General features: G+C 45.2%; 1 protein-coding gene across 2 annotated transcripts in view; it reads left to right on the top strand.

Moving 5' to 3' along the window:
* DMRT1 (doublesex and mab-3 related transcription factor 1) overlaps positions 1-25574 on the top strand; it is a 109793-nt gene that overhangs the window by 56722 nt on the left and 27497 nt on the right. The window contains exon 4 of one of the 2 annotated variants that reach the window (XM_047698938.1): positions 8141-8288. In XM_047698938.1, the coding sequence (XP_047554894.1) occupies positions 8141-8288 (148 nt within the window). The remainder of the gene's footprint in view (positions 1-8140; positions 8289-25574) is intronic. The other variant, XM_047698939.1, reaches the window with a different exon arrangement.

Genomic DNA, 25574 nt, shown 5'->3' with positions numbered 1-25574 from the left:
TCACAAGCCCCCACCGCCTTGCTGAAGAGGGGTTATAATGATTTCAGAGACACACCATGTTCGCCAAAACGGGGAGTCCTGTGTCTGGAGAGTTATGAGCCCCGTTCTAAAAATGCAGACTTTCCATACCCTTTTCCACCAGCTACTTTGCTGAAGCTGTGTTTTCTGTTGGCTTTCAGGTAAATGATGCTTGCTTTTCTGTCTAGCTCTGGAAAACTTCAGGTGGTTTAGATTCGTGAATTCGTGACCCAGGAGCTGGGTAGTACAGCAGAGAGGCGTGGCTTGGGAAGACAAGGGAGGTGCTGGGCTGGCTGTAGCCGAGACTGTGGGCAGGCAGACCAGCCCCCCCAGCCCCCTGAAGTGCATCTGAATCTTTCCAGGGTTCATGAAAGGAACCATTTTATTTTATTTTATTTTATTTTATTTTATTTTATTTATTTATTTTTTTAAGATTTTATTTATTTATTTGAGAGAGAGAGAGAATGAGAGAGAGAGCATGAGAGGAGAGAGGTTAGCGGGAGAAGCAGACTCCCTGCTGAGCAGGGAGCCTGATGTGGGACTCGATCCTGGGACTCCAGGATCATGACCTGAGCCGAAGGCAGTTGTGGTGAGCCACCCAGGCACCCCAGGAACCATTTTATAAAATGGGTTTTTTTTTCTTGTGTGCACCTGTTTTTTGAAAGTCCTTGCTTCCTTTTACCAGAGTTATGTACCAATGTCTTTCAAACATTTTAGACAGATCCAGAGTAAGAACTTAATGTTTTATATTGTGATTGAGTTCATGTTTACACATACACACAAACAGAAAATGAAACATTTCATACAACAGTTCTCCCTCATACCATAGACAATGAGTGTTCAGATTTTTCTTCTGTTTTATTCTATTCAGTTTCATTTGACAGAGAGAGAGACAGCGAGAGGGGAATATAAGGAGGGGGAGTGGAAGAGGGGAAAGCAGTCTCCCCACTGAGCGGGGAGCCTGATGCAGGGCTGGATCCCAGGACCCTGGGATCATGACCCGAGCTGAAGGCAGCCGCTTAAGGACTGAGCCACCCAGGCGCCCCTATTTTTTTTTTCTTTTTTTTTGATACTGATCGCAACCTGCTGAATTAGGTCACTTGCAGTCACAGTGCTGCGTTTTGGAAAATACTGTCTAAGGAGTAAACCCTGTTCTCTCAACACCACAGATGCACATGGTGAAACCAACCAACTGAGCAGCACAAGTTAAAAATTAATTTGGGTTTTTTAAAATGTGGAAATAATCCTATTTAATTGTTTTGTATAAGGACAAGCATAACAGACCAGTGACAAATGTGCTTGTCCTGATCCCAGTAGAGTGTCCACTCCTTAAACTGTGTGTGGGAGTGGTGTGGCTCTTCGTGTCCTCTCTGGGATTTCTGGGAGTCGAGGGAGGCTTGCTGTATGTTCTCACAGTCTGTGTTGGTTCTGTATCTCCAGATGACTTGCTTATTGTTCGGTGACGCATCTTGTGGTGCATCTTATGGCTGTTTTTCCTGTGTTTTGTATCTGCGCTGGTGTGAATCCAGACCTGACATCGAGCTCCTTTCCTTCCATTCTTTCTGAGAAGGCCCACTCACACAAGTTTCATGTTACATTTGCCTGTCTTGTCACAGACTTCCTGGAGCTTGGGGAATTGTGGGGTTTCAGGTGTCATAGAGCTGTCATTGCTTAACTGATTGTCCTTCCTGCTCTACTGCGTGGCCGTCCTTCTCCTCCTGTTTTTTCTCCCACCTCCTCTCTGAGGAGCCTGCCTTCCGTTTTTGGGCGCATAGCTCTTAGCTTCTTCAGCTGACCCTCCGAGCCAGCCTCTTCCTCCATGGCTCACTGGACAGATCTACCCAGGCTTGGGGGAAATCTCCTGCAAGGGCCTGAGGTGGCACAAGGCCAGTCTCGACGTGCTGTCCCCTTGTCTTCCTCACACTGAGAAGGGACGTGGAGGGCATCCCGGTAACATGAGCCCCGAAGAGAAAGCAAGGTGAACACAGCAGAGGAAGTTAAGGAAGCTGGGTTAGAGAAAGCTGACTGCCAGAGGACCCGAGGGACAAGGAGGGAAAAGGGGAAGGACGGGCTGTGTCCCAAGAGTCAGCATTTGCCATGTTAACATTTCAGTCATCTCTGAGATATGCACGTAACAGCCATCATTTTTAGCTTGTGTATTAAGAAGAATCCTTTCCAGCTGTGACGTGTGGCATCCCAGAGGATGAATGAGGCGTGTGTTTCAGGAGGTGAATGGGCATTGCCCTTTGGGTAAAGCACGTGCACAGGTGAGGTCTGTGGGCGAGGAGGGCTCACGGGGTGTGGTGAGGTGAGTGTGGGAGCAGGCATCCCATTCGAGGGTTTGAAAAGAAGCTTCTATTAAAGCCGAAGAAATCCTTTAATGAGGATGAAAGTCAGCCCCCAGCCTTCACTCCTCACATCACCGGGAGACCTGGAATTCCACAGCGTGTGAAGAGCCCTGCCTTTTTTTTCAGAAAAACATTTCTGTTCATAAAATCAAAGGTTCATCCCAAATGTGGCTTTTGCGCCTTAAAGGGCTGTAAAGCACATGGTATTGCCAAGGTTATCTTCTTACTATTCGTTTTAATATCAGGGCTTGCACTTGGGAATTTTATCCTGTACGGTTCTCCAGAAGGCTGTTTCCTTTCCTGGCCAGCCCTGCTTTGCAGCTGAGCAGGGGTCTGTGAACAGCTAGTCCACGGTCTGGTCTTCACGACCCCTCTCAGCCTGGATGGGGTGGGCTGTTCTCTGCAAGATCACGCTCTCCAGGCCCCGGTGCCCCCAGACAACCGGGAACAGTATTTAGGATTTTTTTTTTTTTTTTTTAAAAGGAAGTAGGGTCTTACATTTTTATGTTTTGTTGGGATTTTATTGTAACTATAAAAAAGAGTGACTAAGGTATATAAAAAGAAACCTGTGGTTCAGGTTTGTTGTGCTGTATGTCCTCAACAGTTTAATAAAAGAAAACCCAAAGCTCTTTGGTGTTCCTCTGGGGTTAATGCTAACCCCACGCATGTTCCCCACCAGCCCAGTTTCTATCTGTGGGTCACACTCTGGTTCAGAGACTTAGAGTGGGTAATAAGATTATAAAACATGTCTCTTGCTTGCCAGCTACCACATGCTAATAGTAATGGGATTCATAATTCACTGGATACTGGGTTTTTAGGTTTTACTTGGTTCGTTTGTTTAATTTAAAGGAACAAAAAAATAAAATCTTGAGAAGAAACAAGGCTTCCCTGAATAGAGGGGAAAAAATTAGATCCTTTTAGCAGAACTGAACACTGCCTCTAATTTGTGTACAAGTTCTGTCCTCAGTTGGCTGCTTGAGCTGGAGGTGAGGGGCTGAGCATAAGCCAGGACTAGGGGTGCTTAAAGCAAGTTTTCTCAACCTTGGCACTCTTGAAATGCTGGGTGGCTAGTTCCTGTTGTGCAGGGACCATCCTGTGCATTACATCCCCCCAGCCTCTGCTCACTAGAGGCCCACAGCACACCCTTCTCCTCCCCTCCCCCAGCTGTGACCAGCAGGAATGTCTCCCCAAGTCACCAGATGTTCCCAGGGGACACACTGCCCCCAGTAAGTACTACTGCTTTCAAGTAAAGCAAGTTTCAAACATTTCCTTGTTTACCCATTTGTCTAATCCAAAAGCAGCCAGGACTGTGGCTTTTGTTTCTTGTTCTTTTTCGGGGGGTGGGGGGTGCGGCGGTTAGAAGGTAACTAGAAGGGACCTAGCGTTTGAAATCACATTCTGCCATGCCTTTTCCTAAACAAGTCACAATCTGATATTAGCTTCACATTTCAGAGACTTATATACATGCTTAGAAATGCTACGGTTGACCCTTGAAAGGAACAGGTATGAACTGCATGAGTCCACTTTTATGTGAATTTTTTTTCTGGTCAGTATAAAACAGTTCTGTAAATGTGCTTTCTTTTCTTTATGTTTTTTTTTTTTTAAGATTTTATTTATTTATCTGTCAGAGAGAGAGAGGGAGAGAGAGCAAGCACAGGCAGACAGAATGGCATGCAGAGGCAGAGGGAGAAGCAGGCTCCCCGATGAGCAAGGAGCCCGATGTGGGACTCGATCCCAGGACGCTGGGATCATGACCTGAGCCGAAGGCAGCTGCTTAACCAACTGAGCCACCCAGGCGTCCCTCTTTATGCTTTCTTAATAGTGTTTTATCCCCCTAGCTTAATTCATTCTAAGGATACTGTTTGTGTGTGTTAATTTACCATGTTATCAGTAAGACTTCAGTCAACAGCAGGTTATTTAATAGTTGAATTTTGGGAGCGTCAGCAGTTACATGTGGATTTTCGACTGCCCTCCTCTGTCGTTGAAGAGTCAGCTGTGCGTGGAACCATCCTTCCGTCCAGGTGAAATAACCATGGATGGTTATTTGTGGATTATTCCTCAAGTTGAATGTGGCTGATGTGATAAATGGCTTCAGCAAAGTCGTATTTTAATAACCTCAATTGGAGTCTGACCCTTCGTATCTTTTTCTTTTCCCTGAAGTCTTTTGTAGCTCAGTGATCTTGGGATTCATTCGGGAAATTCAGTGTTTGAGTTCAAATCCCTCAACTCTTACTTCTAAATAATCCTTGTTATGTGATGCTTTCTAGAAATAGCAGGAATTAAAGGGAAAAATTAACATGCATGGGTTTGAAATTGTTTATTTTTCGGTAAGCTTTAATTTAAGGGAAAAAACTCTTCAGTTTATTTGAATCTCTACAAATAGAATACAACTTGAGGTTGGCAGGAGTCGACCTGTCTGTCAGACGTAACCTTTTGCATTTTTTAGTTAATACTGGGGATCTTGGGGTTTCATACTTCTTGGGGGTGTGGGAAATATGTCAGTGTCTGGGTCACTGGCTGTCAATCTTGACATCACATTAGTATCACCTGGGGAATGGATAAAGAAGATGTGGTCCATATATACAATGGAATATTATGCAGCCATCAGAAAAGATGAAATGCCCACCATTGCATCCACATGGATGGAACTGGAGGGGATTCTGCTGAGGGAAATAAGTCAGGCAGAGAAAGACAGTTATCATACGGTTTCGTTCATATGTGGAACATAAGAAATGGTGCTGAGGATCATAGGGAAAAGAACAGGAAACTGAATGGGAAGAAATCAGAGAGGAGGACAAACCATGAGAAACTCCAGAAAACAAACTGAGGGTTACAGAAGGGAGGGGTGGGGGGATGGGGTGACCGGGTGGTGGTTATTAGGGAGAGCACCTATTGGGATGAGCACGGGTTGTTACATGCAACTAATGAATCGCTGAACTCTGCAACAGAAACTAATGATGTACTATATGCAGTTACCTGGGGAGCTTTGAAATAGCCCAGGGCCAGGCCACCTCCCAGACCACTGAAATCAGATACTCCAGTGGTGGAGCCCAGACCAGAGTGCTGGGTGATCTCCTCCCTTTACTCCAGTGAGAAGTGAAGGTTGTAAACCAGTGTACCTTTTTTATACATAAAGTTTTATTGGAACATAGCCATGCCCATTCATTTACCGATTGTCAAGAGACCCTCTGGCTTGCAAAGCCTAAAATATTTCCTGTTTGGCCTTTTACCAAAAACATTTGCTGATCCCTGCTCTGGACTCATAGTGAACATTTTTCAACATTTTGAAAAGAGGCTTTATACAAATTCAGAGTAAAAGAAAAAAAAAATCCAGCATTTTGCAGAGCCTGCAGGTCTCAAAACCTGTCCGTTTACTTGTACACAGAGAACACTGAAAAGCATTTTCCTTGAAGAACTGACTTGCAAATGTCAAACCAGAAGATGTGACCAGCTTAGCACCTGCTGTGGGTGGCGGGGAAGCCTCACCATTTGTTGCGATGTTGTGTGTGTTAAAGCAGACAGTTGGCTTCTTGCTCAAAGTTCATTACGTAGTCTGCAGGGGACTTCAGGGAGGTCTGGAGAGGCAGCAATGGCTCTTTCATTTGAAGAGAGTTGGAGTTTGGTCTCAGATGGCAGACATCTGAGAAAATTCCTTTAGCTCTGAGGAATCTCATGTATAAAAGGAAAAATCATGAAAACTTACAGTGCTATTTACATGATTTCCATCCTCCCTCCATGCAAGTGGAAAGTTGGCAGTGATAAACAATGGATCAAAAGAGTTTTTTAGAAGGTCCTTTTTGGTTGTAGGGCCCTGAAGGTGTGAAGTATGAGAGAAAGGATTGTTTACTCTAGTTCCTTGTCACCAGCATGAGGTTTTTGAGCCAGAAGGATCAGCATCTCCTGTGCCAGACGAGGCCCTTACCACACACTTACTGAATCAGAATCTGCTTAGCCCCAGGCCATTTGCATACATATTAAGAGAGCCCTGGGATGCACTGGTCTAACCGATATTGGCTTCTGTGCAGTTAAGTGGTCCCTACCCTCCTCAGTGATTTCATGGCCCTTTAATGGCTCTCCTGACCTGGGGTTCTTCATTATGGGCAGGCAGGTTTTCCCCTTTGGCTACTTCCAAGTATAACCTGCTCAGCCTCTTATTTAATAAGGATTTATGTGATGATAGGAGATGAAAATGGTGTGATTAAGCTGGAAGAGATACCAATTAGTATGCTTCAGAGAAACAGAGTAGGAAGGATAAAGGGAGCTTGCCAGATAAACTTCAATTGAGAGAAAATAATCAATTGGAATACAGTTGTCTTTGTTTTGCCGAGAAGAAGTAAGCAACCCATCAGAGTATTCATTTGTGCTGGGGATCACTTGCGAGGGTTGAAAAAGTACACACAGGCCTGTAGTCATTGGAAAATTGTCCAGAATTTAATATTCGTAGATAATCTTGGGGAAGCCCAGTACGTAAATTTGCCCTGCCAGCCTCTGTCATGTTAGTACGAGTTTCTTAATCAAGTCGCATTATTGGATTGAAAAACATGATTTTGAACTGACTCTTTAATTCACGGACAGAGTTGATTTTTCCTAAACATTCCCTTAAATTGAATTTTTAAACAAAGTTAATACCACTTAAATTTAATTTTTTAAATGTAGTATAAATAGGGGCGCCTGGGTGGCTCAGTGGGTTAAAGCCTCTGCCTTCGGCTCAGGTCATGATCCCAGGGTCATGGGATCGAGCCCCAAATTGGACTCTCTGTTCAGCGGGGAGCCTGCTTCTCTTCCTCTCTCTGCCTGCCTCTCTGCCTGATATCTGTCTGTCAAATAAATAAATAAAATCTTTTTTTTAAATGTAGTGTAAATAATTGAAGTCTAGCTGTTCTTGCTGGGAAGACAAGATCACATGCTCAGTGTCTGTACCGGGGGTCATGCAGGAAATAGAACAGCTCTGCACCTTTGCGGAAGTGGGTAGGGGGCTTCTAAGTCTTCAGGTCACATCACCTTACCTTTAAGTGAGAGGTCAGGAAGCAATGGAGAGCTGCTCCATACATAAAAGCTGCCCCAGTGTCCCAAAGTCAGATTCTCATTTGCCAATCATGTGTCTACATGACTGTAAAGTCAGCCTTCAATGTCTCCCTGCATGTCCTGTTTGCAGAATCCACATCACCTCAGGACCCTGGTGACAAGAGGGTCTGGGAAGTGGAGATCCCAGACTTGGGTTTTTTGCTATAGTGAGAGCATGGAAGGGGGCTGGGAAGAGACGTTGAGGATGGTATCGGGCACGTCATTGCACGAAAGGCAACAGCTTACCCTTATACAAGCTTTGCGTGTTGTCTTTTTTTTTAAATGTTCTTTTTTATATGAACACAGTGAGGTAACCAAAATGAGATGCCTGTTTTACACGTGAGGGAAAGTGAGGAAGCAAATAACTTGCTTATGGCTAAGTAACTAGAAAGAGCTACGGCAACGTGTTGGCTCCTGGGCCGTGTTGTTCCTCTATTGCTGTGTCCCTTAGTGCTTGTTAACTGAGTATCACGTGACCAAATGGGGCTTCAGGAGTGCTCCAGTAAGGACCCCAAGATAGAAAAGTCACCTAAAGGATGCACAGTTAGAGTTTTTAGGGTCATTGTGCTGCGGGGGGCTGGTACATTTTCATGGTCGAAGGTGACTTCCAGCAGCAGTAGCCTGTTCTCTTACAGAGTCAGGCAGTTCTTGTAATCATTGTAAAATGCAACTTTGGGCTCAGTGTATTCCTTTCTTTTTTTTTTCTCAAGCAGATGAAAAACCCGGAGAACCGCCACGCAGTGAGTTCCCAGTACAGGATGCATTCTTACTACCCGCCTCCCTCCTACCTGGGCCAGAGCGTGTCGCAGATCTTCACTTTCGAGGATGGCCCCTCTTACTCAGAAGCCAAAGCCAGTGGTAGGTGTCTGGATGCACAGCTTGGATTGGGGTGGAGGGAGGATGAGTGGCCAATGCTGGGTCCCTAGACCTCTCCAAGGTCTTACAAGTCAGGAGCTTGTGGGAGCTTGCCATGTGATTCCTCTGTGAGCATCCTTTACGGTATCTCATTAGGGAATGCTTTCGCTTTAATATCACGTCTTTTCTGACTACCTGGAGTGACAAGAATAAAATGAGAGACTCCCTTCAGAACCTAAAAAAAAATGTATTTTCTGGAGGACTGCTATGAAATACAGGTTCAGAGGAAAATGTGGCTCAAACCCTGATATTTTTGGTGAGGTAAATTTCTCTGTATTGAATACTTGTACTGTATTGAAAACTTTTCCATTTCAAAATTGAAGGCATATTCATCTTTTGGGGGAGGAAATGAAATAACTTAATAAAATATTTTTTAATACAATAGATCTCAGAGTTTATGCAGTAGCGATGCAAATAACTCTGATGTAATAGCTTTAAAATAAAAAATGACTGTTTAATGAACCAAAGCGGTTTGCAATACACAATTCCTCAACTTCAGTTTTAACCTTCTCCCGAGCATTTACACCGTGGTGATGGGCAGGTCTTTTATGACTGCTGTGTTTGTAGGCCCCGTTTTTAAGTTCTTTTTTTTTTTTTTTTTAAAGATTTATTTATTTATTTATTCATTCATTTAACAGACAGAGATCACAAGTAGGCAGAGAGGCAAGCAGAGAGAGAGGAGGAAGCAGGCTCTCTGCAGAGCAGAGAGCCCGATGCGGGGCTCGATCCCAGGACCCCGAGATCATGACCTGAGCTGAAGGCAGAGGCTTCAACCGCTGAGCCACCCAGGCACCCCCCGTTTTTAAGTTCTTTATGTTTAAGCTTTATCTTTTGATCAAGGAAAGTGAGAAGATTACAGTCAAGGCTGTAAGTAGGAATCGGGGCAATAGTGTGTGACCTGCTAGTAAACCGACGGTTGGCCCTTGGCCTGCGCCAAATAAGAAGAGGGTTGTTCTCTGAGTAAGTTGACACTCTAGAGAGAACTTGTTTCTTTGTAAAGCAGGCGTTTAGACGAGAATCGAAACCATGCTTTGATTTCCAAATTCAGAATAAGAAAGTCTAAAAAAGCTGGGCAAGTTATGCTTTATTTGCCGTACTGAAATGAAATAGAGGGTTTCATTAATGCAGAGCGTAGAGGACAAGGGAACGGATCCTTTGGAACCGAAGAGGGGCTGAAATACCCATTATTGATTGCACTTTGACTTTCATTAATGACCATTTATTGTCAGGAATGGACAAGCACAGCTCCGTATGATAAATATTCATACCACAGAACATATGCCGATGTGGTCCTTCTTTCACACTCTCTTTGATTCTATGTATTTGTTTGGCTTTTAAGCTCTTTAGGGACAGAGAACACATCTTAGTTACCTTTTTACCTGTTATGTTGCCTTTTATTTGTTATTTATTGGTTGAGCGAATGAATGAATGAATGATTTTTTAAGTGAGCTTGCTACTCTGTAGAGAAACACCAGCCTAGAGGGTCAGGACCCTAACCCATTGTCTGTGGAGTTAGTGCCAATTGTAGCAATGAAGTAGTTAAGGAAACGTTTGTTCATACGGAAAATTAGGAGTGAAACCTTCTTTCGGGAAGAAATTGCCTGAGCTTCTTGCTCCAGGAATAATGGAGTATTTCTAGAAGCACTCACATTCTTGAGAGAAAGGTGTAAATTCAGAGCAGGGCAGTAAGATAAAAAGATAAGAGGAAATTTATTAGAGCAGAGAAGGACAGATATAAGAGGAGCAGGAGGCATTTGAATTTATGGCAGGAAAGGCTCAGAAGGAAAGAGGTTACAGTCCAGGACAGAAAGGACCGGCTGCACCAGTGCTCACCAAGAAAGACAGGGCAAATAGCAGTGAGGATTTCTTACATTTTCGCTGGTGATACGTGTGTTTGAAAGCATGAGGAGGCTTACTCTCTCTCTCCTGGTGCTTACTCTCCTGGTGCCCCCTTCCTCACCACTAGCCTCACACCTGAGGGAGTTAGCTAGGAAGAGCTGTTAGTGGAACTCTGTAATGTCTACTTTCGAATTGCCATGGGAAAGGACAATATGAATAAATAGAAAATCCAAATAGCAGCTAATTGTTTAAAGAAATGTGGCTTTATGACTTCCAAATGCATGGTGGGGCTTCTGTGTTACATGGAATGTTTACAGAGCAAGTGGGAAGGGAAGAGGACGTTGTGTTTGGGGGTGAAAAGGACACCTCCGGGAGCATCTCTTGGAGCATTGGAGCCTCAGTTTTATCATCAGCATTGACACAAGTAGACAGTTGGGGACAGCAGAGGCCCTTGTGTTGAGTGGGGCTGAGGCTGGTAGCAGGGCTCAGTGGGTAGGGAGAGGGACAGCAGTATATTCACCTGTGACAAGGTGACAGAGGCTGGCCAATAACCAGTTGCATTTATCACTTCCATTAGGTTTGGGTTGAGATCCTTGGGTTGGTTGTGTTTTAATAAATAAGTTATGATTGGAAGATCTAAGTGGGGACTTGCAAGTAATTTGAAAAACAATGTTTTTCCATAGGCTTAATGTTTTCTTTATAAATTTGTCCATTACATCAGTGTTTCTTCACTTTCTTTCTTTTTTTTTTTTTAAGATTTTATTTAGTTATTTGATAGAGATCACAAGTAGGCAGAGAGACAGAGGGAAGCAGGTTCCCTGCTGAGCAAAGAGCCTGATATGGGGCTCGGTCCCAGAACTCTGGGAGTCATGACCGGAGCTGAAGGCAGCGGCTTTAACCCACTGAGCCACCCAGGTGCCCCTCTTCACTTTCTTTTAAAAGAAATTTAACCTGTCTTTACCATGTAAAGAAAGGAGTCCTGGTTCAAAGTCTTCCTCTGCTTTTGTGAAGATGGCAACATGCAAATAGAATGTCATAGGGATTCCAGGGAAAGTTCCTTTTGCTGTGTCACTACTGCTTAATGTTCTCCTTGGTAAAGAGGCTAGGAGGCATTTCCTCCCCCTTCCATATCCTGAAAAGTGTCAGGAGGTAGATCAGAGAGACAAGGAGGCCCAGTCATGTAGCACTCCGTAGAACATTGCAAGCACTTTGGCTTTTATTTCAAGTGACGTGAGAAGCCAAGCTTTCCAGCAAAGGGGCAGCCAGGGAGACATGTCTGTCCTGTGCATTTGGAAGCTCACTCTGGCTGCTGTGTAAGACCAGACTGTAGGAATGCAGGGTGGAGGCAAGGAGTCCAGTAGAAGGCACTGAGTAATCGTTGCGAAAGGTGACAGTGACCTAGGGAGGGTAGGAGTGTGGTGGTGCTGACAGGCGGTTTAATTCTAGATCTGCTTTGAAGGTAGAACCAAGACGATTTGCTGATGGATTTGGGATGTGCCAGTAAGAGAGAAGTGAGGGGATAACTATAGTTTTTGACCTCACCAAGTAGAAAATTAGAGTTTCTGTTTATTGAGGTAAAGAAGACCATGGTGGGATGGGCCTGGTTTGTGGGAATTAGGAGTAGTTTGCACATGAAGTTTGAGATGTTCGTGAGTCCTCAAGTGGATCATCAAATAGGAATGGATGTGTAAAGTCTGTTTCAAGTTGAGAGGAGACATTCTTGCTAGAAATAAAAGCTCAAGGGTCGTGTGCATAGATGTTAGTTGAAGCCAGTCTGGTGAGAGCCCCTGGAGAATTGAGTGTAAATGGTGGAGAATGAAGGACCGAAGATTGAGCCCCAGGGCCCTCTGGGGTCTGGACATGTGTCGCAGTTGAGAAGGACCAGCAAAGGGTAAAGTGACAAGGTGTGGCCAGCGGGGTAGGAGGAGAACTAATGGGACATGTTGTCTTGCAAGCTGAGCAAAGAAAACATTTCAGTGAACATAGCCAAAGAAGCTGATAGGTGAGAAGAGGGCTAGAATCAACCACCGACTATTGTATGGTAGGAATGATGGAGGAATCTGGATAGGTGGCCATTTGGGTGCGGATGGGGGAGCGAAAGCCTGACTACGTTTGGGAGTGCACGGGAGAGAAGGTAGGGGCCGGGGCACAGACACTTCTTTAAGGAGTTTTGCTGTAAGGGGGAGTCATGAAATGGGGCAGCAGCTGGAGGGGAGCCGAGTTCAAGGAAGATCTTTTCCTCTTTTTCAAAGAAAGGAGATAGCTCAGTAAGTTTGTATGCTGACGGGAGTGGTCCAGTAGAGGGAAGGTTTGCCCCATGGGCTGTGTGGAGTAGGGGCCACCATTGTCAGGGACACTAGTGGGGTGCTGAGTAAGCAACACTAGTCAGGGTCCAGGCAGTGGGCCCTGGCATGCGGGCGTGTGGGTGCTTCATTAATGGTTTAAGAGGAAGTGAATAAAGGAACTAAACATAAAGGAAAACTTACTAACAGTTTGACACCATGTTTTAAGGTCTATTGAATCTAATTCGAAAATTGGGGTTTGAATATTTTTTCTTTCATTTTTCTAGGAATTCATTTTTTTATCATGGTAAAATCCACCTGTCATAAGATGAACCATTAACCATTTTAAGTGTATAGTTAAGCAGCACTCGGACCTTTGCAGTTTTAGGCAACCATGACCTTTATCTAGTTCAAAGGCATTTTCATCACCCCAAAAGGAAAGTGCGTACCTAAGCGGTCATTCCCTACTCTCTCCTTTCCCCCAGCCCCTGACAGCCACTGATTTGCTTTCTGTCTTAATGGACTTGCCTATTCTGGATGTTTTATGTGAATGGAGTCCTATAACATGTGGCCTTTTGTGACTGGCTGCTTTCACTGAGCATAACGTTTTTGAGCTGCCTCCAGGTTGTAGCAAGTATTAGTACTGAACTCCTTTTTATGGCCCACTAAGATTCCATTGTTGTGGATAAACCAAACATCTTGCTCTTCTGTTCTTCAGTCAATAAATATTTACGTTATTGAACCTTTTATTGGCTATTGTGAATTGCTATGCTGTGAACTTTCATGTCCTCCATTTGGAGAGCTGTGCTCATTTCTTCTGTGAGCATACCAGCAGCAGAATTGCAGGGTTGTATGGTAATTCTGTGTTTAACTTTTTGAGGAACTACCAGACTATTCTCTGTAGTGCCGCACCATTATATGTTCCCGCCAGTGTGTGAGGGTTCCTATTTCCTTAGCCATCTCATGTTATGTACCATTTTTTAAATTATGATTCTAGTAATTCACTTTTGTTGTATCTTATGAAAGTACGAGACCGTGGAGGATTGGAAACAAAAAAAATTCTAGGAGTGCCTGGCTGACTCATTGGCTAGAGCATTGCAACTCTCGATCTTGGGGTTGTGGGTTCGAGCTCCATGTTGGATGTAGAGATTACTTAAACATAAGTCTTAAAATTTTAAACAAAACAAAACAGGTCCCTTCCCACAGATAGCTTGAGAAGCACTGATCCTAGTGTGCGGATAGAAGGTTGGCTTCTGCATGATTCTGGCCTCTTCATAGTAACAGATGCCAGTGGTTCACAAAGTGGTGGTCGGAGCACCCTGGAAATGAGGCTTCTTCACTCGGGATAAAGAGGGGCATCTCCACAGCCCTGCCTCTGTGTTAACAGATACACTCATGTTAACAGGTGGGCAGCATTTCATGTCACAAACAAGCATCTTTCTCTACATGTTGAATTCTTGCACAGAAGTTCTTGGAGGATACTTGGCTGGCCAGTGCCTGGGAAAAGGTTTCAATTTAAAACGAGCATCTTTTGATCTTTTCGTGTCTTTATCCTGCAGTCTCAGTTTGAACGTTAGAGTTGGTACAGCCAGTTTCTTTGCCGTCTTTGGCCCTTTCCAGCATGGATAGAGTGGCAGGCCCCTGTGCAAACTCACCCTCCCTTTACATTCAACCTTTGCTCTTGCTAGAAGCCCGAAGCCAGAAGCTAGAAGCCAGCGTCTGAGATGCTCGTTAAGTATTATGAGCTGTTCCTGTATTATTCATTTAGCGCACATAGGATGTCTGCAGCTCCAAGAAGCAGGGTACAGAGCATTTATGTTTTCTCCAAAGGTCAGATGGCCCAAGTCGTTGGAAGGGTCTCTGAGTTGAAGGGCTTATGCTCTTTCTGTAATGTCTGGGCAGCTTGCAGAAGCGTCTGTGTTCCCAAACGTGCCTTTTCGAATCCATGCAACATCAGCAATTTTGTAGCCCAGTGAATCTGGAAGTGCCTGATTTCACTGATGGCCTATGCTACACGCCCCCCCAACCCTCCCCGCAATTGCCACGACTAAATGGCTAAGCTTTCCCTCCGTGGAATGGATGTGCTTCCGCCACATACGGGATTCTAGTGAAAGACCATCCATCTAGTTTTGTAGGTGAGAACAGTGAGGCACGTACTCCCTGTTGGAAGCACCCGCAGGTCTCCCTCACTCACAATCCGGGAGGCCAGAACTGCCCTTTGGTGAGCTGAGGTGACCTTCTGCCAGCGCCCCTGGCTGGGGTGGTAGAAGCTTTCTGTGCTTAGCATCGGAATGGAGCCGCCGCTTGCTGACTGTGTAGCCCTGGGATTATGAGACTCTTCTCTGAGACCCTTACTTCCGTCACCCTTAACACAGGGTGAGGAGGTAGGTGTTGTGAGGGTGAAATCATGTCCCTTATGGAAACAAGCTCTATAAATCACCAAATATGGCAAGAGATGGCAAAATACTGTACATACTTCCACCATTCCTTTCTGTAAGGGGTGTGTTGACATTTCAGGCAGTTCTTCTTGTCAGGGAGAAAGATGTTCTGGAAATGTTTTAGAGTCCTGCTCAGACAGGAAGGAGAGCAGACCAAAGAATCTGAGGGCTCGCTTTTTTGTGTATATTCTCTGAAGCATATGGCAAGCCTACAAGGGAGAAAAAACACTGACCTTTTTCTTCTGCTTTAAGGAAAGCCGAATATGTCTTATGCAACTTTTATGGAATGTTGAGTTTAAACTTCTCTTTAGGAAATGATTTGAGGGAGGTCAGACTCTTTAGGAAATGGGTTAAATTTCAAAGAAAAGCACTTGACTGCGAAACCTGTCTTCCTTAGTGACCTTGTTATTTTCAGGTGTAGCTTTTATTTCTTTATATTTTTTAAATTTTAAAGAGAGAGAGAAAGAGTGGGCACGCTTGCATATGCACAAGTTGGGGGGGGCAGAGGGAGAAGCAGGCTCCCCACTGAGCAGGGAGCCTGATATGGGACTCGATTCCAGGACCCTGGGATCATGACCTGAGCCGAAGGCAGCCGCTTAACCGACTGAGCCACCCAGGCGCCCTCAGCTCCAGCTTTGAACAGAGAGGTAAGTGGAGGATTCATTGGCAATGACCATGGAGGCCAGTGCTTGCAAGGCGATGGGTCCCACCCCAGGAGAGGAGCTCCGGCTCAGATCCCCAGCACTGGGCCTGACTGTAACATGCTCGCTTCATCTCTTCCATCCTCACTTCCCTTATCTGGAAAGTTGAAAGAAAATAACAGCCTTACCTATTACATATGGGTCAAAAAATTTTTTACATAAAAGCTACGTAAAAAAGCCATGGCAGAAGTTGTCAACTCCCTTATTTCCATCTGAAGACATGCCACCATGCCTTACACATCTTTCTCTTCCTGCCAGTGCCTGGCAGGGGGCTGTGCAAATGACACCACAGTCATTAAGATGGCCCGTTTTTAGCCCTACAGGGGCCCTGTTTGAAACTAATCATATGTGTATTGGGATTTTGAAATTAGCTAGACATTGTGGTCTTCTGAGTGAGGAAGATGAAGTGTAATCCTTTTAAGCGTATAATAAACAAATGGCGGCTGTGGAGGCATATTTTTAATATATTGTATGTGGTATGTTTGCTAAGTAAAGCAGAGGGAATGAGGGAAGAGGAGTGTGGAAGGACACCAGCAGGTCACCTCGTGGCTGAAGAACAGCACTGGTAAGGCGAGCTGAAATGCCGTTTGACGAGAACACACAGATTTCCCTTGTTTTTTCAGACCTTTCTCTCCCTCCATGAGAACAGCACCACACAAGGCAAACCGTGGGAAGACTGAGACTTGTTGGGCCCCTAGCATGCCTTGTGTGTAAAACACTGCCCTTCGACAAGGCCACCACCAGCCTGGAAAGAGCGAGTACTGCCCACGTGAGGGGTGTCAGGCTCACATAAGGAAGAGGTTCACATATACGGCCCTCCTGTGAGAGTCATCGAGCTGTGGTCTGACACACAGGGCGGGAATCATGTTCATTCAGCTTTGCCCCTTGCCAGGTGCCAGGGGCACTCATCCTGCCATGTTCCCAGAGGGCTCCTGGGATGGTCTATGGTTCTTGAATGAATAAGAAACCTTGAATCCTTCCCGCTGTGCCTCACTGGCCCAGAGTCTGGAGTTCCAGTAAAACAGGCATGGAAATAAAGCAGACATGGGCAGACATAGGCTACGACCTCCAGGCTACCGCATATCCTGGATCCATATCGGAATCAGAATATTCCATATATTCTCTTTGGAAAACTCAAATTTTAAAGACTTCCTTCTTTGCATATACTGGTTTTTGACAAATAACACAGCCCTATGAGCAAGGTCAAGAGGGTCTTCCTTACTAAGCACACTAACCAGAGAGGCTGGGCCAGCGTGGTGAGGTTGCAGGCAGAGCGCCGTGACATCTCTGAGCCTTATTGCTAGTGCTGGGGAACAGGAGCCAGCATAGGAACTCAGGTCTCCAAACCACTCCCCTGGGCGTTCTTTTTGATGGTGTATCCTTGATTTCTCTTCCCTCCCTTCCTTTTCCTCTCCTCACAAGCAGGTGGCTCTTACAGTGTCTGTAAGACAAGGTTCTGTGCACTCAGTGGGGATAACTCATTTAGTTCTTAATAGTAGTGTAACTACCCCATTTTATGGATGAGAACACTGAGGCACAGAGACAATGAGAGGAGAAAGGTCCTCATTTCCAAGAGGCAGAGAAAGAAACTGAGGCCCAGTGATGCCTTACTTAGCTTGTCTAAGGCCTTACTGGGCAACAGTCTGGCGTTCCTGTGTGTGAAGTATTTTCAAGGAAATGATGGCTGTAATTGGGGTTTGGGTTCTATCTGCTGAGTCTGAAGATATGCATGTGATATTAACTCTTCTGTAATGATAAAATTCTAGAAACTACTCCTTTAGCATATGCGTCATGCAGAAATACCCCTTCTAAGGGTGTCTTTCTATAGTGTGTTGGTGTCACAGAAAAAGCAAAAACAAAAAAAACCCTGAAAAGCAGCCTTGAAACAACCCACCAGCTTATCAGGCGCAGTATTTACAGTGCTCTTCCCAAAGCTCAATATAAACTTCAGAATACTTTATGACTTAACACAGAGAAGTCAAGTTTTAATTTTGTTGCTATATGTGCATTTTCTTTGTGTTTAACAGGAGAGAGTGTTAATATATGATGAAGGCAGACATTAGAAAATTAAATAACTTAATTTTAGTTAATAAATAATTAAATAAATTAAAGAGTTACCAGCTTGGAAATTTTAAGTGTAGATAGAAACACAATCAACTATTTTCCTATAGTCGTTTTTATTTTCTGTGGCTATTCTGCATCATTTTAAAATTAGGGTGAGGGGGGCCTGGGTGGCTCAGTCAGTTAACTGTCTGACTCGTGATTTCAGCTCGGGTCATGATCCCAGGGTCATGGGATCGAGCCCCGTGTCAGTTTCTGTGTTCATTGGAGAGTCTGCTTGAGGATTCTTTCTTCCTCTGCCCCTCACTGCTCCCCACCCCCCAAATAAATAAATCCTTAAAAAATGAAAAAAAAATTAGGATGAATAAAAGGCCTGTTTGTTTTCTCCAGATAATTTTTGAGGCAGTATTTTATGCTCTGCCTAGTCTGTCATTGGCTTATTATGGGGTTGCTTTTACATCTTTAACTTATTCTTGAAAAACTCAAGGCCCTTGCAACGGTTTTCCTTTGGGCTAAAGAAGACCGTCTAGAGCAGCACACAAGAGTGTTAGCTCTGGAAACCACACTCCTGGGAGTTCCTCCATGTCCTGATGTAATGAAGTTGCACACAGTTACTGGGGGTCAGTGCTTCCCTGGGGGTGCCTGTGCTAATCTTATCTCACTGGAGTTCAGGGGTGACGTCTGGTACCCAGCCTGCCCGATCAGTGCAGGGAACCTGAACTTTTGTGAGCACATCACACAGCGAGTTTGCCGATTCTGTTACTCATTGAGGGACTCTTTCCATTTCTAATTCCTAAAGAGGCAGCGTCCACACAGGCATTAACTTGGAGGCGACAGTGGCCACTCTGGTTGGAGCAACGCACGTCCTCATGCAGGAGGTTCCCTCATCTTGGTCTAGATCCGCTGGGCCTCGGCCATGCTCTTCAGGCGCAGTGTGACTCAACTCAGGAGTTTATTTTCCCTCCTCAGCTCCTCAGAGGCCCGGCCCTGGCCAAGTACAACTTGAATAACCTTCAGGAGAGCTGTGCTGTCCTTCTGTCGGCCGCTGTCTTTGAAAATTGCCTCCAGAGTTAGTGAGCAGGAACAGTTAAGATTTACAAACAATGATGAAGCTTGTCATGCATCTTTCACCATCCATCATCCAGGTGCCGTGCCTGGGCGGTGAAGTGTTCTTCATAAAAACCAGCTCAGTGTGAAATACACCTCGCCGCAATGTTTACTGCTCTGAAGCTCGTCCGCGGCCCTTTATAGTAAATCCAGATTGCGCCGTGACATTACAGTATATCACTGCCCGGCGCGGTGGGGTTTACATTGGGAATGAGTGCAGTGCACACCAGATGAGGTGTCCAAATTGAGTTATGTCAGAATTTGGCTGTTATATGGGGATAGCTTTTGTTTTCCGAACACTGAAAGTTAGCTTTATATGTATTTATATACGGGCATATACTTCCCACCTTGCACATATACACGGGTACACCGTATATGCTGAGGTCAGCTTCCAGCCGGGCTTCAGCTGTGAAGAATGGCGACCGGCATTTATGTACCGCCCAGTGGTGGTTCATTGAAATCGGCGTAACCGGCCTCTTCGGGGGGAACTAGAGTGGATGGTTATTTCATCGTGGGAGTGGGTTTACTTCTGTTCCTTGTGCAGTGGTCATTTTTACTGTCCTTTCTTGCAAAGCCAGGGAACCCTCTCTCCCGGGATTGTTGTGGTGCGTGGGAACGATCCCTGTGATATAGGGCAAGCGGAGAAACCCCGCAGGACCATCCCACCCACTGTCGAGCGCCTTGCCTGTCAGCCAAGTGGATGCACTTGGGGAGGTCTCTGAAGTCAGTTGCTTATTTATTGTTTTTTCAGTGGGTATCAAAATCCGGGTGCTGCCTCTGTTATCTTGAAAGATGCTGCTTCCAAAAAAAGATTTATGGTGTTCTAACTTGAATCTGCAAAATAAAAGAGCACACTGAATTTATTGCATGATCAGGTTTATTTACATTCACCCTAAAAGTGCTGATATTAAAAATGAGCTTCATAAAAATAATATTCAGGCCCTGCAGCCCCACAGTCATCTTCTTAACACTTGTTTTTAAATCCTCTCTTCAGTGTAGCAGGGAAGTTAGGAGAACCATTTTGTGGCCTTTTTGTATCTGGTGCTACAATGAATCCGGAGTTTCTCCCCCATTTACACCAAGTCTAGGGCAGGGCATCCCCCACCTGAAACGCGGGGGCACACAGCCCTCCCGTCATTGCCCTCTGCTCTTTTTCTGGCTGTTCCCTCTTAGTTGCAATGTCTTCTTACTGGAGATTGATTAACGGTGCCACTTCCCAGCTTCCTGGAGCGGCGCAGGACACAACTTCAGGCTTATGGTGCTGGCCTCTAGAGGTGGGACAGGGGCCAGAAGCCTTCCATTGGCTCCGCCACCAGGGCAGGGAGAGAAGGGCCCCGAGTTAGCCCGATGCGCCCGTTCTGGGAGGGCTGCGCCATCAGACACGAGATGGCCAGCGAGAGTTCGATTTCAGATAAAACCCCAAACAACTATTTTCATATAATTATGTCCACAGTATCTTATTATGATAAAAAATTATTTGGTCTGAAATTTAAATCATAGCATCCTGTGTTTTTATTTGGAAATATGGCGATTTTATACTCCATTCGAGTCTTCTCTGAACGACAATTTTAAGGCCATGGGGTAAGAGACAAAAGCAAAATGTGGACAGAGGACAGCAGTACTTTCTGGAAGCATACTCAGCAGTTTTAAAGAGTTGCTTCATTTGCATTTCTGTCAAAATCATACAATAGGCAGGCTGATGATGCTTGGAGGGGTTTCTTTGGTTAAAGCCTCTCATGGCTTTCTCAGTGTTTCTTCCTCCATTTGGGTAATTCATGGGTCCACACATTTCTTTTTTCATGTTTTATGGGTTAGATCCATTAATACAGCAGCAAATAAAATTTAACCCACTGCTGCTCAGAATCAAATTGGAAATTTATACTCTCTGTGCATTTGGTTCAGTTCTGTCCTCATACAACTTCTCCAGACAGAACAGTGACTCTGGAAACTGAGCAGGACTGGGTCCTCTCAGTCCCCATCCTGAACCCCCACCAGGATGGAAGCTGACGGCTCAGTCAGTACACAGGTACTAAACTGGAGAGCCAGCTCTCCGTGGACCAGCGTCATGCCTAGGATATGAACACGGCAGGGAGCGTGGGACAGTCACCCTTAAATGTCAGCAGATCCTGGAGTCTCATGCTTTTTTCCCTTCGTGTCCACAGAGAACAGCCTTCCCTCTCTGTGCTGTGGAAGGCATAGCCATGTGCCCGGCTGTCTTGCTCTTACGTGGGACTTGGTCGCGGTCCTTTTGTAACCCAAGGGAGAGGTAGTCTTCTTCAGTTAGAGAAACCAGGGTTACAGCCAAACTGTGTGGGCAGATACACAGTCCTGTCCGGGCATGTTTTGCCTTTGTTACTTACCTGCTTAGAGAGGTGGCCTGGGGCTTGATTTGTTTGTTTGCTTATAACAGCTTTATTGATACATAGTTCACACACCATAAAATTCATCTCCTTAAAGCATACAGTTCAGTGGTTTTTATATATTGACAAAATTGTGCAACCATCACCACAGCCTAATCCCAGAAATGTTTCCATCGTCCCAAAAGGGTTCCCCATATGCAGTCACTCCTCCTTTGCCCCTCCCTCCCAGCCCCTGGAAGCTACCGTTCTATTTTCTGTCTCTGTGGATTGGCCCCTTCTAGACATTTCATAGACATGGAATCCTATGTGACCATTCATGTCTGGCTTTTTTCCCTCAGTAGTACATTTTTTTTTTTTAAGATTTTATTTATTTATTTGACAGACAGAGATCACAAGTAGGCAGAGAGGCAGGCAGAGGGGGGAGGGAAGCAGGATCCCTGCTGAGCAGAGAGCCCGACGCGGGACTCGATCCCAGGACCCTGAGATCATGACCTGAGCCGAAGGCAGCGGCTTAACCCACTGAGCCACCCAGGTGCCCCTCAGTAGTACATTTTTGAGGTTCATCCATATTGTCCCATGCAACCATGTATCATTCCTTTCTGTGGCAAAATAATACTCCATCATGTGGAAGGGTCGGTTTTATTTTGACTGGAAAGTTATTGCAAGGCCCAACAAAAACTATGAAACCACAAGATTCTCAAGGTGAAATATGTGTGTAAGCTTATTTTAGTAAATCTCCAGTCTTCCATCTTGACACATGAATTCCTGTAATGAGTAGAGCCTACTACTGTGTGGCAGGAGAGGAGCTCATGTGCACAGACGTTGAACAAACAGGGCTGTGCTGTTTTCCTGTTCTATGCTAACATAATTTACGTTACTTTGCTAGGGCTGCCGTAGCAGAGCACACACTGGGCGGCTTAAGTAGCACATTGATTTTCTCACAGTTCCAGAGGTTAGAAGCCCCAGGTCAAGGTGCGGTTGAGGGTAGAGCCACTGCCTCATTGTGACCTCACACAGCCTTTCTCTGTGGCAGAGTCAGAAAAAGAAAGAGCTTTCATCTTCCTTGCCTTTCTTCTTCTTTTTTAAGGTTTATTCTTTGAGAGAGAGCACGCGTGCATGTGCGAGTGTGTGAGGGTGCATGCGTGAGTAGAGGGGAGGGGCAGAGGGACAGAAGCTCAAGCAGACTCCCCACTGAGCACAGAGGCCTTACTGGGGCTCAACTCTTGAGATGGTGACCTGAGCCAAAATTTGGAGTCAGATGCTTAACTGACTGAGCACCCCCCCCAACCTGGGCATCCCCCCATCTTCCTCTTAGAACACCAGTCCTATCCAACCAGGCTCTACCCAGATGACCTCATTTGAATTCACTTAATCTCCCTAAAGGCCCAGTTTCCAGTGCAATTTCCAGTGCAATCTCCTTGGGGGACTTTGCGGAGACTGTGACACTGTTGAAGAGTTCAGTGTCTCTCAGTGTCTCCTCCTCTGGCCAAGGTTCTTGGGACACAGAAGGATGCTGAGACCTGATGAGCCAGTGTGCTGCTGGTCTCGTGTGGAATGTCTGGAATTTACTGACTGCTCACTCACCTTCCAGACCGACATGCTGAGCCAAACCCATGGCAGGCCCTCATCTAACAGTGCGATTCCCAGAGCCAGAGGTGTTGTGCAGAGATGGAGAGCTCTGTAGTCATGCACACCCCACTCACCCAGAGCACTTCTTTTCCAGATTGTTGCTCTTCTTTCCCACGTTTTTCCCCCTAGAATTTGGTTACTTACTTTTTTTTTTTTTTCCTATTTCTGACTTTTGGGAAAATGATTTCTGATTCGTTGTCCTCTTTGCCCTTGTAGTGCTCTGCATGACCTTAAACAACTCATGCCAGGATGATGCTACAAAATTAGTCTTTGCTTATTTTCCTGGCAAGTGAGATTTTGGGGCCTTCACACATAGGATCATTACTGGTGTAATATCAAGGATGTCACTCTGTAAGGACCAAGTGGAAGACATGCATAGGACAAAGAATGGGGAGTGGGAGGAGAGATTCCATGTTCTTTTCAGGGGCACCCCCTCCCTAGCACTTTGATGTGTTCACTAACCTAGAAGCTCTCTGAATGCTGTCATTACGGAGGCTTCACTGTGAGGCATGATTGATTATCTCACTGGCCATTGGTGCCTCTCCCCTCCCTGGATGTTGATGGGGTATGGCTGGAATTTCCTAACTTCTAACTAAGGCTGGTTCTCTCTGGTGCTCAGCCCCCATCCCAAAGATGTCTAGGGGCCCACCAAGCGCCACCTTATAAGAATCAAAGAAGCTTCTGTCACCCTTTATCACTCAGGTTCCAGGGCTTTTAGGAGCCCTGTGTAAGGAACCAGGGACAAAGACCGAGTATCTTTCTGTGAATCCACAGGCAGTAGAGCAAAAATCACTGGCCTTATTTTACAACACAGTAATCTTCTCAATAGACACTAAGTGACACAGCCTGGCCTGTCTCCTGACTCCATGTCTCTCTTGTCTGTCCAACCTCAGACTGTCAGCATTGCAACTCTTGTCTTCAGCCTGCTCTCTGAGGCCTATACTATAATAGGAGCTCCTAGGTACATAGGGCTATTTTAACTTAAACGAACTAAAATTTAAAATCGAGTTCTTCTGGCACAGTAACCACATTCCTAGTGCTCGGCAATCATGTGTGGCTAGTGGCTGCCACATTGGATAATGCAGAAATAAGACCCGTCTGTCATCACAGGTGTTCTCTTGAACATAGTTCCATCTGGGACAAGTGGGGTCTATTTTGTTACAGAAGGGGCAGCCTAGTGTTTAAACCTGGGACAAAGGAATAACACAAGTTCAACAAACACCATTTCAAAGATAACTTTTTGGGTGCCTGGATGGCGAAGTCAGAAGAGAGTGTGACTCTTGATCTCAGGGTCCTGGGTTTGAGCCCCATATTGAGTGTAGAGATAACTTTTAAATAAATAAATAAATATTCAGCAAAGGTAGTAGAAGCCTAACTTTTGTGGCAACATCAGCCTTTCTTCAAATAACCTGTGGGGTTGAGGAGGACTAATTAGGGGAAGAATAATCAAATACTGATTCACCTGCGTTGCACACTTTTAACTTTAATTAGATGAAAGCAAGTGAGTAGGCTAGAACTTGGTTGATCTTAGTCCAAGAATGGGTGGAAAAGTTGTTTTCTGGCCATGGGGTGGGATGTGAGCATGTGAGTCTTTGGGGACTCGCCAAGGATTCTTGCATTAAAAGCAGGAGGGGACAAGTGGCTTGGATCCCCGGTTAGAGGTACCATTTACAAATATGATTTCCCCTTCTGTGAGTTTTCACGCTGTTGACTGTGTTGTATCCTTTGATACAAAAAAGACATATATAATCATGATGAAATCCCAATTTGTCTTTTTCTGTTGCATATGCTTTTGGGGTCGTGACCAAGAAGCCATTGCCAAATCTAACATCCTGAAGCTCCCCACCCCCCATGTTTTCTTCTAAGAGTACTGGGCTTTGAGTTGTAACATTCAGGTCTTTGATCGATCTTGAGTTAATTTTTGTATTGGGTAGGGAAGAGTCCGCCTTCACTCGTTTGCATGTGGATATCCAATTTTCCCTTATTGAAGACTCCTTTCACCCTTTGAATGATCTTGGCACCAAGAGGGAAGAGTATCAGAAGGGTTAATGCTCCACACTTGCCTGTGGCCTTTTTCTGTGATCATCAGAGAACATTAGGCCTTGTGTGTTGACGGCACAGAACACGCCTGTCAAGTTGCCAGTTGCTGATTCACCAGGGTATCAGTGGCGAATAGATCTTCTTATTTTTTTTTACTTTTGTTTACTTTCCCTGCTATTTCAACTGTACCTTTTTTCCACCCCTTAGAGTTGTGAAACGAGAATAAGGTAAGAGAAGGGAATCCTTCCAAAACCAGGATCACAGTAGAGCAGTGAGAATAGTAGTGTGGGGAAAAGACTGGCTGTTTTTCCATTTTCCTAAAGGGAAGTGCGTAGAACTCTCGTAAAGGATAGTGACAAATACTAAATTTTAAAATGCCCAGTTTTTTAAGGTCATCTGAAGCCTTTCCTATGTAAGAGATGGTAGACCCTCCTTAGCTGAGCCCCTGGGGGGAAAGCCCTGAAACCCTCTGGCATTCCGTGGGAATCTTCCTAAGGAAACAGTGCAGAGCAGAGAAGCCAGAGGGCGGGTGCTAACGCCTGGCTGACGGCAGCCTGAAGTTGTCAATCACCCCTTAATGTTTACAGAAGCAAAAAGTCAATGTGTAGTTGTTTTAATTTGACACACTCTTGGGTTGAGAGAGTGTAATCGCTGGAGGGGACAGTTAAGTGGCTGTCTGGGTCTGACTCCCGTGCTAAGCGCTTTTCTGATGAGCAGTAGATTGTGTTAAATACCGGCGTAATTGCTCGCGTCCTCAGCCCGTCCTCCAGCA

Source organism: Lutra lutra, chromosome 13 (genome assembly GCF_902655055.1).
Source record: "Lutra lutra chromosome 13, mLutLut1.2, whole genome shotgun sequence".
NCBI classification, from domain to species: Eukaryota; Metazoa; Chordata; class Mammalia; order Carnivora; family Mustelidae; genus Lutra; species Lutra lutra.
Note: the sequence above shows the minus strand (reverse complement) of the source record. Positions and strands in the feature narration are given on the sequence as shown.